Source organism: Bidens hawaiensis, unplaced genomic scaffold, assembly GCF_021521415.1.
Source record: "Bidens hawaiensis isolate Kalapana, Puna unplaced genomic scaffold, B.hawaiensis_p1.1 tig00062621_1, whole genome shotgun sequence".
NCBI lineage: Eukaryota > Viridiplantae > Streptophyta > Magnoliopsida > Asterales > Asteraceae > Bidens > Bidens hawaiensis.
This window is the reverse complement of record NW_027501247.1, coordinates 23276-35350: the sequence shown is the minus strand read 5'-3', so window position 1 is coordinate 35350 and position 12075 is coordinate 23276. Positions and strand designations below refer to the sequence as shown.

General features: G+C 35.3%; 1 protein-coding gene across 1 annotated transcript; it reads left to right on the top strand.

The window, feature by feature from the left end:
• Window positions 1-7594: 7594 nt before the first annotated feature.
• Window positions 7595-11359, top strand: LOC143603758 (serine/threonine-protein kinase STY13-like). The gene is made up of 3 exons (XM_077080465.1): window positions 7595-7735; window positions 8715-9705; window positions 10842-11359. Exons 2-3 carry the CDS (start codon window positions 8807-8809, stop codon window positions 11182-11184), a joined length of 1242 nt encoding a protein of 413 aa, XP_076936580.1. The 5' UTR covers window positions 7595-7735; window positions 8715-8806; the 3' UTR covers window positions 11185-11359.
• The last annotated feature ends 716 nt before the right edge of the window (window positions 11360-12075 follow it).

The following is a 12075-nucleotide window of genomic DNA, read 5'->3' as shown; positions in this document are numbered from 1 at the left end:
ATTTCTCTATCAATCCACAATTAACACAAATTTAATCATTTATGTTGATTAAAAATCACAAAACCCATAAACCTACTTTATTAACAAATATTTCACAAAACACAATATATCCAATATATATGCATACGTCCACAACATTTTAGTTCTCACCCCCGTACAAAAAACATCCAACAAGCCATATGCATATGCGGCAACGCGCTCACACTGGTAACCCATTACACACCACACCATACAATACAAACCAATACTAGATGATACTTTGGGCAAACCCGCGGTAACGCGTGGACACTTCTACTAGTTGTAATAAAAGGATTCAATTACAATAGAGAGTCAGGTAAGCGAGCAACAAGCTGCGTCGTCACCCTCTTTTGAATGGCAAAACCGATCCTACTAAAAACGAAGTTATCGTTCTTATGCGTCGTTGAGTTATTGTGCAAGACCCGCTGAACTTTTTTCAGAAACGCAGCCGCATCAGGGGCAAGAGGCCCAAATGTATCGAAAGCAAAAGAAATGAAGGCGTGTTAATTCTTAACAAACGCCTTTTGGTGCTTAGCAATTTCTCATGATTTTTGAATGTAGTAAAAGAAGCATTCATGTTCTTTATATACCAATAAGTGTTCATTATTTGCATTTAGTATTTAGTCTGTATGTATTTGTATATGTGTGCTTCTAATGAAATCTTTTATCTTACTTTTTTTTTTGAACATCAAAGATTTTATAAGATGCAGACCAGTAAGCCATTAGGCAGTAAATTTTTTTTGCTTGAATAAAAGAGGGTTCTTTAACCATTCTATTTAGTTAACTTTACGCTTATTCTTCGTACTCAAATATCAAAGAAAAGATAAATAAGTAAAAACATCAAACAACAAAATACTTTGGACGTTTTTTTGAGAACAATGTATCATTATGAGGTTTTCAAATAGACCATCAAGCAACATATATCACCACAACCACAATTTCTTTCTTAGGCTTATATGATATCATATGGGAAGCGTAGAGCCGGCAACTTCACGTCCAGACACCCTTCAACAAAATCACAAAATTTCTTACTCGAGGTGCACGGTTTCCGACCCATCGTTACACAAGGGCAAATAATAGACAAAACGTCTATCCCCTTGGTAGTCAAATTCATTCCCACAACCCTCCACCCACATGTATTTATTTTCCAAGGCAAGCAAGGAAATCAGTTAGTCCCCCCCACCCACACACACACACACCCCACCACCACCCCCCCTTTTTTTTTCCTTTTTATTGTGGATTAAGACATCCCCTCAAACGACTGTTACGATACAAAATTAAGAGCTAAAGAAGAATCACAGAGAATAGAAGGATAACTCTTTAATCAATAGCTACAATTTTCATTCATCATTCAATATTTACATTTGACTACTTACATCCACAGTCCCCATAATATGCTATTATTACAATTGACCCATCTACTATTTACTACCAAACAACAACCAAATCCACCGATCTAATTATCTAAGGTTGTCAAGATCGAGATACTGCTACTTAGCATTCTTTTTACAAGATCACGATAGGTCAAATGGGATTCGAAGATTCTACTCAATTTTTTTCTCTTTGGTATATGTTGTATAGAGTTTATACGATAAACTTAATCTAAACATGATGGCAATGTAGTTTAAATTATGAAATTTTGTAACTATTGACTTAGATTCGAAGTGTGAAAGCCCAATGATTTCAAGAATTTTACTCTTATAAGTCGCTTTGGTTAGTATATATGTTTGTTAATATAATTTTAACATCAATAGACCATTCATAAGTGCATATGTTTATTTTATATTTTTTGAACATTGTTAGACCATTTTTACTTTTTTATTTCAAATTCAACCAACACAGTACTAATATGAATCCTATGTTTAAGATGAGAATCATGTGTCTTATGGAGATCTTATGACGAACTGATATGTTTTCTTTGCTTTGAACGTGTAATGTCATACAAAAAACACTTTATGATATCTTGTATGTTAGCAGACAGTAGACGTTATTATCAAAACATAATAATATAATTATCTTAATGTTAAGAAATTACTAATTATGTACTTTATCTATATAAAGATGGTAACACCAACAAATCTTCGACTCGAACTTGAATGAGTTTTTTATTTAAAAATTGTTACAAGAGCTTAAATAATTTTGTAGACAAATTGTAATTTGAGCTATTTGATTTAACTGAATTCGAATTCAAATTTCAAACATTCAAAATTCTATTTGAATTAATAAATAACCCTCAAATATCCTTGTTTTGCTCCACGATTATGATATTGCTTATATATATATATATTGATCATCTAAGTGGATGATTTAATATTCAAGATTGGCTATACTGTTCGTTGTCCCTTCCAAATCTATCGTGCTCGATTTTATGGAAAGAGGATATTGCAGATGAAACCCGGATTAAAAGATTGAATATGAGAATGAAAACAAATGAAAGACAACAATATTAGGAATTTGTTTGTCGAGTTTTGACTATACTTATTGAAAGCCAACTTTGTTATCTTCGTTTTCTTCAATCTCATCATCAGTCCCTTAGTCCGAGTTTCATCAACAATATCCTCTTCTCTATCTGAACTTATCGAATCAAACTCACCATCCTCAACCTGAGTTGGATTCTCTTGCGTGTCAGCCAATTAAAGATGGTGTGTTTTGTGGCTCCCGGAAACCATAGTTGATAGTTTATCGAGAATTTCGTTAAAACTGGTTGAATTGGACTGTGAACATCCCTGCGAACATCCCTATAAAAGGGCCATTGAGCTTGAATGAATTGAAAATAATTGCAACGCTTTATGTTAATATTAGATGAATATATATATATATATATATATATATATATATATATATATATATATATATATGCTTTTGTGGAGTCATAAGTACATTTGATGAATGTTTAATCGTGTGTTTTGTTCATGGTTTTGATGCTCAAATTTCTTCCAAAATTATCGCCGAAGGTGTCGAATATTTTCCACAAGTTCTTGATTCAAAGATTCCTGCTTTGATTTCCCCCTTTCACATATTTAAAACATGAATCATATCATATGTATATTTGATGTTGATTATGTCATTTGCTTATGACTAAGTTTGATTTCTACACCGTCGAACTCATTTGACGTAAATATTGGAAATGTATAGTATTTAGGAGATTTTGAATTTGAGTGGTGTTGTTTCGATAGAAATAAGCTAGTTAATAACCTCTCGCCTTGACCTCCATTAATTAAGGGTATGTAGGGAGGTGAAGGAGAAGGTTGTTAATCAGTTTACTACTTACTTCTATGTTATCAAAACAACACTATCATCTAAGATTATGAAAACTCGTCTAATTTCCGTTCAATCAATTATTACAATTACAATACATAATAAACATAAATTAGGATTGTGAAAAAGAAATGAATATTAATTCAAACTCTCATTCTTCTGAATTTAAATGTATTAAAAGAAGTAGAATTAATGATCTTTATATGTCAATAAATTCTTATTATTTGCTATATTTAGTATTTAGTCGGCACAAAATAGGTATTTGTATTTGTGTATGTATTCGTCTAATGAAATGTTTTATCTAAGTTTATAAAGATCGAGATTCCACTATCGAGTACCGATAATTTGTTTCGCACGCTTGCAATATGTCAAATGAGATTGGAAGATTTACTCTCACCTTTAGGCTCTTCCAAATATTCTTTGTAAGCTTAAAATCTAAACGTGATAGCATAATAGTTCAAATTATGAAATTAGGTTACCAATGATCAGTGGCGGAGCCACACTATCATCACCGGGTTCGGCCGAACCCGGTCATTTTTCAGTTTTATATATAACCTATAATGTTGAATTAACGAGCGCACCCATTCTTTTTCGGCGAGCGAACCCGTTATATTTTTAAAAAAGTATATTCGAACCCATTGATTATAAAAAGTTTAGTTAATAAACAAATAAAAACATCGGTCATCGACTCAGCAATCGATCAACATTTTCTTCGCCGCTCGCCTCAAGGTTTCAACAATCGCCAACAACCAATACTTGTTGGTCTATTATTTGAGAAGTGTTTTTCTTCAATGAAGCATGTGAAATCGGATTTGCATAATCATTTGGGTGGCGATTATATAAATGGTGCTTGTATTTGTTGTATTGAGAATGAGTTCTTTTCTCAAAGTCGCGATTGAAGATATTTTTCAAAACATGAAAACACGTAAAGAAAAAATTATAATATGTAATATGTTTCTATTTAATGACTTTGTAATTTATTGAATGTTAACGATATATTTTTGTTATGACAGTGATATTGCATTTTATTTATCTAACCGAATGATCAACCCAACCCGACCCGACCCATTCGGGCGCGTAAACTTTGAAACCGAAAAAAATCAAGCATCGAAAATTCCGAACCCATAGGAAAAAGTTTCTGGCTCCGCCACTGATCAATGATTTAGATTTGAAGTGTTGAAGCACAATAATTTCATGAATTTTTCTCATATAAGTAGCTTCGGCTAGTAGATATGTTGTTTTTTATATTATCTTATGATGCATTGACCATTTTTAAGTACATAAGTATTTTATATTAGTTTAATATGTATTAGTTAGACCAGTTTTAGTTTTTTATATTACTTTATGATGCATAGACCATTTATAAGATCATATACTAATAATATAAAATGGCAATCCTATGTAAAATTGTATTCTTGTGGAGATCTTATATAAATCAATCAATCAATCAATCATACCTATTGAAGTCCCATCAATAGTAAAATTATAGGTAGGGTCTAGGGAAGGTGGGATGTTGGCACACCGTACCTCTATCCAAAGGGATAAAGAGGTGACTTTCAGAGAGATCCCCAACTCTAAAATACATATGTATGAAGCAATACAAAGAAAATCAAAGTTTTATATAATAATAATAATAATAATAATAATAATAATAATAATATATGGAAAGAATATACTATTATGGTGTGTGACCAAAATACGGTCAATAGAAGCCCTAAGGTATTCTTTTCTCCTAAAAATCCTTAACTTTAATTCTACTTCTTCACGAATTCCTATCCTAAACCATGTCCTCGGAGAGGTTCAGGTCTATTAAATCATGCTTAATCCTCTCATCCCACGTCAATTTAGGTCGTCCTCTACCCCTCCTCCCTTCTATAGTAATGTTTTCTACGGATCTAACAGGATTCGTCGTCTGTCTTCTCTTCACATGTCCAAACCATCTCAATCTCCACTCTCTTATCTTGTCTGCTATGTTCGCTACCCCTAATCTCTCCCGAAACACAATGTTTCTTATTCGGTCTAACCTTGTGTGCCCACACATCCAACGTAGCATTCTCATTTCTACTACCTCCATCTTCCGCACTTGTGCCTTCTTGACGGCCCAGCAATCCGTTCCATATAGCATTGCAGGTCTAACTGCAACCCTATAAAATTTTCCCTTAAGTTTAGTTGGGAAACTCTTGTCGCACAATATACATGTGGATGCTTTCCATCTATACCATCCTACCTGAACTCGATGGGTCGCATCACTGTCTAATTCCCCATCGCTCTGAACAAATGATCCTAGATACTTGAACTTCGTTACCTGCTGAACCACTTGCCCTTCAATGGTGATCTGTACGTCCTCATTGTCATTTCCCCCACCAAAATCACAGTGGAGGTACTCCGTCTTAGAGCGACTATCCTTAAACCTTTTGTCTCTAAGGTTGTTCGCCACTTCTCAAGCTTCATGTTTAGATCTTGTTTTCTCTCAGCAAGTAACACAATATCGTCTGCGAACATCATGCACCACGGAAGCGTCCCCTGAATCGACTTTGACAACTCATCTAAGACTACTGATAAAAGAAACGGACTCAGCGCTGACCCCTGGTGAAGACCTACCTCTACCGGGCAGAAATCAGTATCCCCCACTGGCGCACAGACACTTGTTGCACTCCTGGTATACATATCCATAATTATCTCTATGTATTTCCTGGGTACTCCTCTACCCTCAAATCACTCCCAAAGCGCCTGTCGTGGCACGCTATCGTATGCCTCTTCTAGGTCAATAAACACCATATGAAGGTCACGCTTCTTCTCTCTATACTTTTCCATCAATCTTCTTATAAGGTGTATTGCCTCTGTGGTGGAACGCCCCGGCATGAAGCCAAATTGGTTCACCGTAACCTGAGTTTCCCGTATAAGTCTAACCTCAATTCCCATAAATTCATAGTATGGCTTAGTAGTTTGATTCCTCGGTAGTTACCACAACATTGAGCGTCTCCTTTTTTCTTATAGATAGGAACTACAACGCTGCTCCTCCACTGGTCTGGCATCTTACCAGATTTGAGGATAATATTGAACAGAGTAGTTAACCACATGACTCTTCCTCACCCAGACACTTCCACACCTCGATGGGTATTTTGTCTGGGCCAACCGCCTTAGCCCTTCCCATCCTTCTAAGTGCAGTCTGCACCTCTTCTCGTGTGATCCGTCGGCAGTAGTATTTATTCGGTTGTTGTCGTTGGACGTTTGTGTTGTCATATTCTTCTTGTGGAGATCTTATGAATAACTGATATGTTTTCTTTGCTTTAAACCGACATGCATTTGACGAGTATTAAAAAAAGATGGAATCTTATTTGAACTGATAAAAAGTGTTGAAGCACAATATTGTTATACATAAAGATGGATAAGTATGGCAAAGAAAACTCGTCAAATTATTTGACGAGTTTTGCACCGTATATTTTTCATATGTATCTGTTTTTAAGTAAGCAAATAATTTATATGGAATCTCTTGTAAATTTAAATGTTAGGTTAGTTATTATAAATAAAATATTATAAAGATATAAAACAAACTAGTAACTAATGAGCAAAAACAAACAAACGTAAACGAAAAATCCCACCGAAAGGTTCATGAACTATTCTCTGAACTTTCGGTTTGTTTACATTGTAACATGAGTCACGGAGTCCCACAACCAAAAGGCTGTTGTTCACTGGTTCTAACTAAGGCTGGCAATTTAGACACGATACACGACACAAATCTACACGACTTTAACAGGTATCGGGTATGGTCTTAACATGTTTCATGTACTAAACAGGTAGACACGAATGGACCTGTTAATTTTCATGTCTAAACATATAAAATACTCGTTTCTCTGATTCTTCGTCTCCGGGTCTCCTGCACCGATGGTTTCCCTCCACATCTTCAGTCGTCACAACCCTTCGATTATCCGGTCTACCTCTCCACATCTCCAATTTTCCACTAGTCTGGCCTCCTCAAAGTTGCAGGTTCGTGTTTCTTAACAGCTCTTATCGTGTATACCGGTGTTAACATGTTCGTGTTCGGGTTTAAGATACATGTACACGATAAAGTTTTAGTGTCATGTACGTGTCTCGTGTTTTTGTCTTATCATAACACGGATATACACGATAGGTCAGCCATAGTTCTAACATTGTTCAACACAAAATTTAATTAAAAAAAGTATAAATCCAACTAATAACTAGTCCATGAAAATCCCTGAATTTGTCTAATAATAATAATAACAATAACAATAATAATAATAGTGAAAACTGAGACAATATTTCTTGTAAGGAAGAAAAACGAGGCAAGTTGCATAATCATTTTTCGTCTTCTTGTTTTGTCTTTGTCTTCGTCTTCGTCCTCGTCGCACACAACAAACAAAGAAACCTCAATCAATCCACACACATAACATAATTAACACAACGCCTCTGTAATCATCGTCACAATCTCGGATCACCTGTAAGTTCTGTTTCCTCGTAATCGCCGTTTAATTTTCTATCAACTTAACTGATTTGATGACTGATTGTTTTCTTAAAAGAATAACAGAGCATGCTAATCTAATACTAAGAGTAAGTTTCTATGTTTGTTTTCTGGTTCTTGTTATTACAGAGCAGGGATAAGCAAATGGTATCCGGTACCGACTTTTTGAGGTTTCATGATACCTCTGGTACGGACCTTTTGAGGTTTTATGGTCTACGGTACCGGTATTTTCATGAATTTTTGACTTTGGTACCGTACCGGTATTTTCCTAAATTTTTGCCTTCGGGACCTGTACCGAGTATTTTCGGTACCTGTACCGAGCTCGTCCCTGTTAGAGTATATAATATTAGTTAGGGTTTATTGTTATATAATCACCATACTTAAAATATGTGGTTTGATTTGATTAGGTTTCTTTGAATTGTACTCATGTAAACAGTTGATCAATAATATGAAGATAGGTACCAGCTATGCATACACACACACGGTCTGACATCTAATCCCACATCATTTTAAACGGTCATCCAGAGAGAGGCCGGAGGGTCGTTTATACCTAAAGTTTTTCAAAGTTTGATTGTCTATGGTTAGAATGGTCGTCCAGAATCCAGATATTGGCCTAACGACCGTTGACCAATAATTTTCATATTGTCTTTTTTTGGTCAAGACAACCGTCAGAGTGTTTTGCGGATGGTTGTTTTATGATGTGAAATTAGATGGAGGTGGTGTAGTTATAGCATGACCTTATTAGGTATCGTAATGTTTCTTATTGTGCTATATGGTATGGAGATAATATATTAGTTAGGGTTTATTGCTATATAGTTAAATGTAGTTAATAGATCAAGATATGATTTAACTAGCTTTGCTTTGCAATTATCTCGAAAATAATTTAATTCATGATTTCATACCATTCTTGTTTAAAATGTATTTAGAAACTGAAGAACTGAGTATGATTTTGATGCAGAATTTTGGTCACAGTGTTATGTGGAAGACAGTTTATTAATGAAGAAGATTTAGACTCAGTTTAAAGGTCCATAATTTAAAAAAAAAATATTAATGGGCGCGAACGTAAACCATAACAATGATCACAACCCTAATGACATGACACAAGGGTTCTACCACAAGCTCTATGATGACATGTCAATGGACAGTTTCAGCAGCTTACAAATTAGCAACAACGGATTCGGATCAACCGCAATGTCAGTAGTCACCAGCAGTGTAGGCTCAAACGACTCATACGGTTCCAAAACTCTGATGCTAAAGCACCATGACTCGAACCGTATGGACCATGTGGTCCCCACTTACACGGTTTACCATAGTCATAACAACAAAGGGCGAGTCTCGCAAGGGTTAAGTGATGATGTGTTGGCTCAAGCTTTGTTGGAGACTTGTTATGCTCCAAAAGGGCTGCAAGGTTATGAAGAATGGACCATTGACCTTGAGAAACTTAACATGGGGCCTGCGTTTGCGCAAGGCGCGTTTGGGAAGCTTTATAAAGGTAGTTATAATGGTGAAGATGTTGCTATAAAGTTGTTGGAACAACCTGAAGATAATATTGAAAAGGCTAATTTAATGGGCCAGCAATTTCAACAAGAAGTTAAGATGCTTGCAAGATTGAAGCATAAGAATATTGTTCGGTTTATTGGCGCGTGTTATAAACCGAAGGTTTGGTGTATTGTAACCGAGTATGCGAAAGGAGGTTCGGTTAGATGTTTTTTGAATAAGAGAAGGAAAAATTTGGTGCCTTTGAAGGTGGCGGTTAAACAGGCGTTGGATGTTGCTAAGGGGATGGAATATGTTCATGGGTTCGGATTTATTCATCGGGATCTGAAGTCGGATAATCTTTTGATATCGTCTGATAGGTCGATTAAGATTGCTGATTTTGGTGTGGCCCGGATTGAAGTGCAGACCGAGGGTATGACCCCTGAGATGGGAACGTATCGGTGGATGGCCCCGTAAGTTTACTTGACGTATAATTATATTAAAGTGTAGTTGTAAGTAGGGGTGTAAACGAGTTGAGCCGAGCCAAAGCTTGACTCATTTAAATTTTAGAAGGCTTGAGCTCTACCTCGGCTCGTTTAGATTTGTATTTCTAAAGCTCGAGCTCGGTTCATTAGTAGTTTTTCATGCTCGAGCTTGATCGTTAATTATTTAACTATTTTATTTATATTTTTTTATAATTGTCGACATACATTTTTATGATTATAATATTTATATATAATCTGATATATGTTATTTAATTCTTTTTATCATATGCTTATATATAGTAATTATATAAATATGTTAAATAAAATTATATAAAAAAAAATCTTTTTAAGGTTCACGAGCCAGCTCGAGCTCTATATGTGAAGCTCGGGCTCAAGCTTGTTAGTTTTTAAAGAACCAATCTCGAGTACCTCACAAGTGGCTAAGATTGTTTACATCCCTAGTGACAAGTTGGTAAATCTGACCGGTCAGGTCGGTTGGGTAAACAGTTTAAATGGGTTGGTTTAATTGGGTAGGGAAACAATAATACGAAGTTATTGCAAATAATTTTAATTTTTTAGTGAAATTTTTTTATTGTTGTATATATCGTTGGGTTACTTTAAATCTGTTTGACCCGTTCCCAGTTTAGCTAAGGTTTTTAATATAACTTAAAAAAAGGAAATTGACCCGCCACTTATAAAGTAGAAATGTTGTTATATTGATAAAAGGGCAGGGCAACCCAACCCGTTTTGACCCTTGACCCATAATACACATCCATCATGAAGCAACTCATTTGACCCATGACCCATTTGAAATGTCTTACAAGTAACAACGCATTTTACCGATTTGACACATCTTATTAAAAACAACTCAGGTGACCCATGAACCATGACCCATTTGACAAATCCTTCTAGAAAACTTATTTGACCCATTTGACATCTCTTAAGAAACAACTCATTTTACTCGTTTTGACCATTGATCCATTTGACATGTCGTTCGATAAATAACCCATTTGACCCGTAACCCATTTGACACACCCTTCAAGAAACAACTCATTTTGACCCATTTGGCACATCTTTCATATGATCCATTTCTTAATAACATTTTTTTTTGTTATTTCTTGCAGGGAGATGATTCAACACCGGCCTTACACGCAGAAAGTAGACGTGTACAGCTTCGGGATCGTATTATGGGAACTGATCACAGGCACGCTACCATACCAGAACCTAACAGATTTGCAGGCTGCATTTGCTGTGGTCAACAAGGGCCTTCGCCCGGCCGTCCCAAATGGCTGCCTTCCAGTTCTGAGGGAAATAATGACCCGTTGCTGGGACGTTGACCCCACTGTCAGACCGACATTCAGTCAAGTTGTCAAAATGCTAGAAATGGCTGAAACCGAGATCTTGACCACGGTTAGGAGTGCCCGGTTCAGAAGCTGCTGTGGGACTCAACCCATGACTCTTGACTGATGTGTGTGAAGAACCAATATCCAGACATTTTTATAGAGTGGTTTTTTTATATGTAATTGTAATCTATAGGATAGTTTTTTTTTTACTACAAATAAATTGGTATACAGAAGAATTATAATCTGGTATGAATTGTTTGTTTTATTGGATCTATGAAGTGTACCTTTTGTTTTTGTTTTATGGGTTGTATTGCAAAATTACATGGTAATTCAACTCGAGCCGGGGGTCTCACCGGAAGCAACCTCTCTATCCCTATGGGATAGAGGTAAGGCTGTCTACATCTTATTCTCCTCAGACCCTACCATAGCATTGCTATTGGTGTGATATACTGAGTACGATGATAGATGGTAATTCAACTAGGCTTTACTGGCATACTAGTCGAACCGATTTAAAAAACCTGGAAAACGTAATAGATAATTTAAAACTTTAGAATATAAATATATAAAACTAATTTAAAACAAAATACAAACAAAATATTTTTAATCGAATGACATCATAATTTAAAATGTAAATACGTATCTAGTTTAAACAAAATATGAAAATATTTTTATTTTGTATTTGTAATTTTATAAAACATAAAGTCTTAAATAAATAAAATATTAAGTCTAAAGTAGTTAATAAAACAGTAAAAAAGATATTATGACAGGATAAAACAACAAAGATATAATAGCTGAAATACATTACGGTTGTGAAAACACTACAAAAAGTGTTTTTGTATATGTGGAAACTCATACAAAGCGACAAATGACACACAAAATATAATCGGATTTTGGGTCCTTCCATTTGATAAAGTGGTTGTGCCACACATCAACCTATTCGATTAAACATGGACACAACAAACCCATCTAAAACTTGTTTAACCTTATATGTTACACGCCACAAACCCGTTCAATA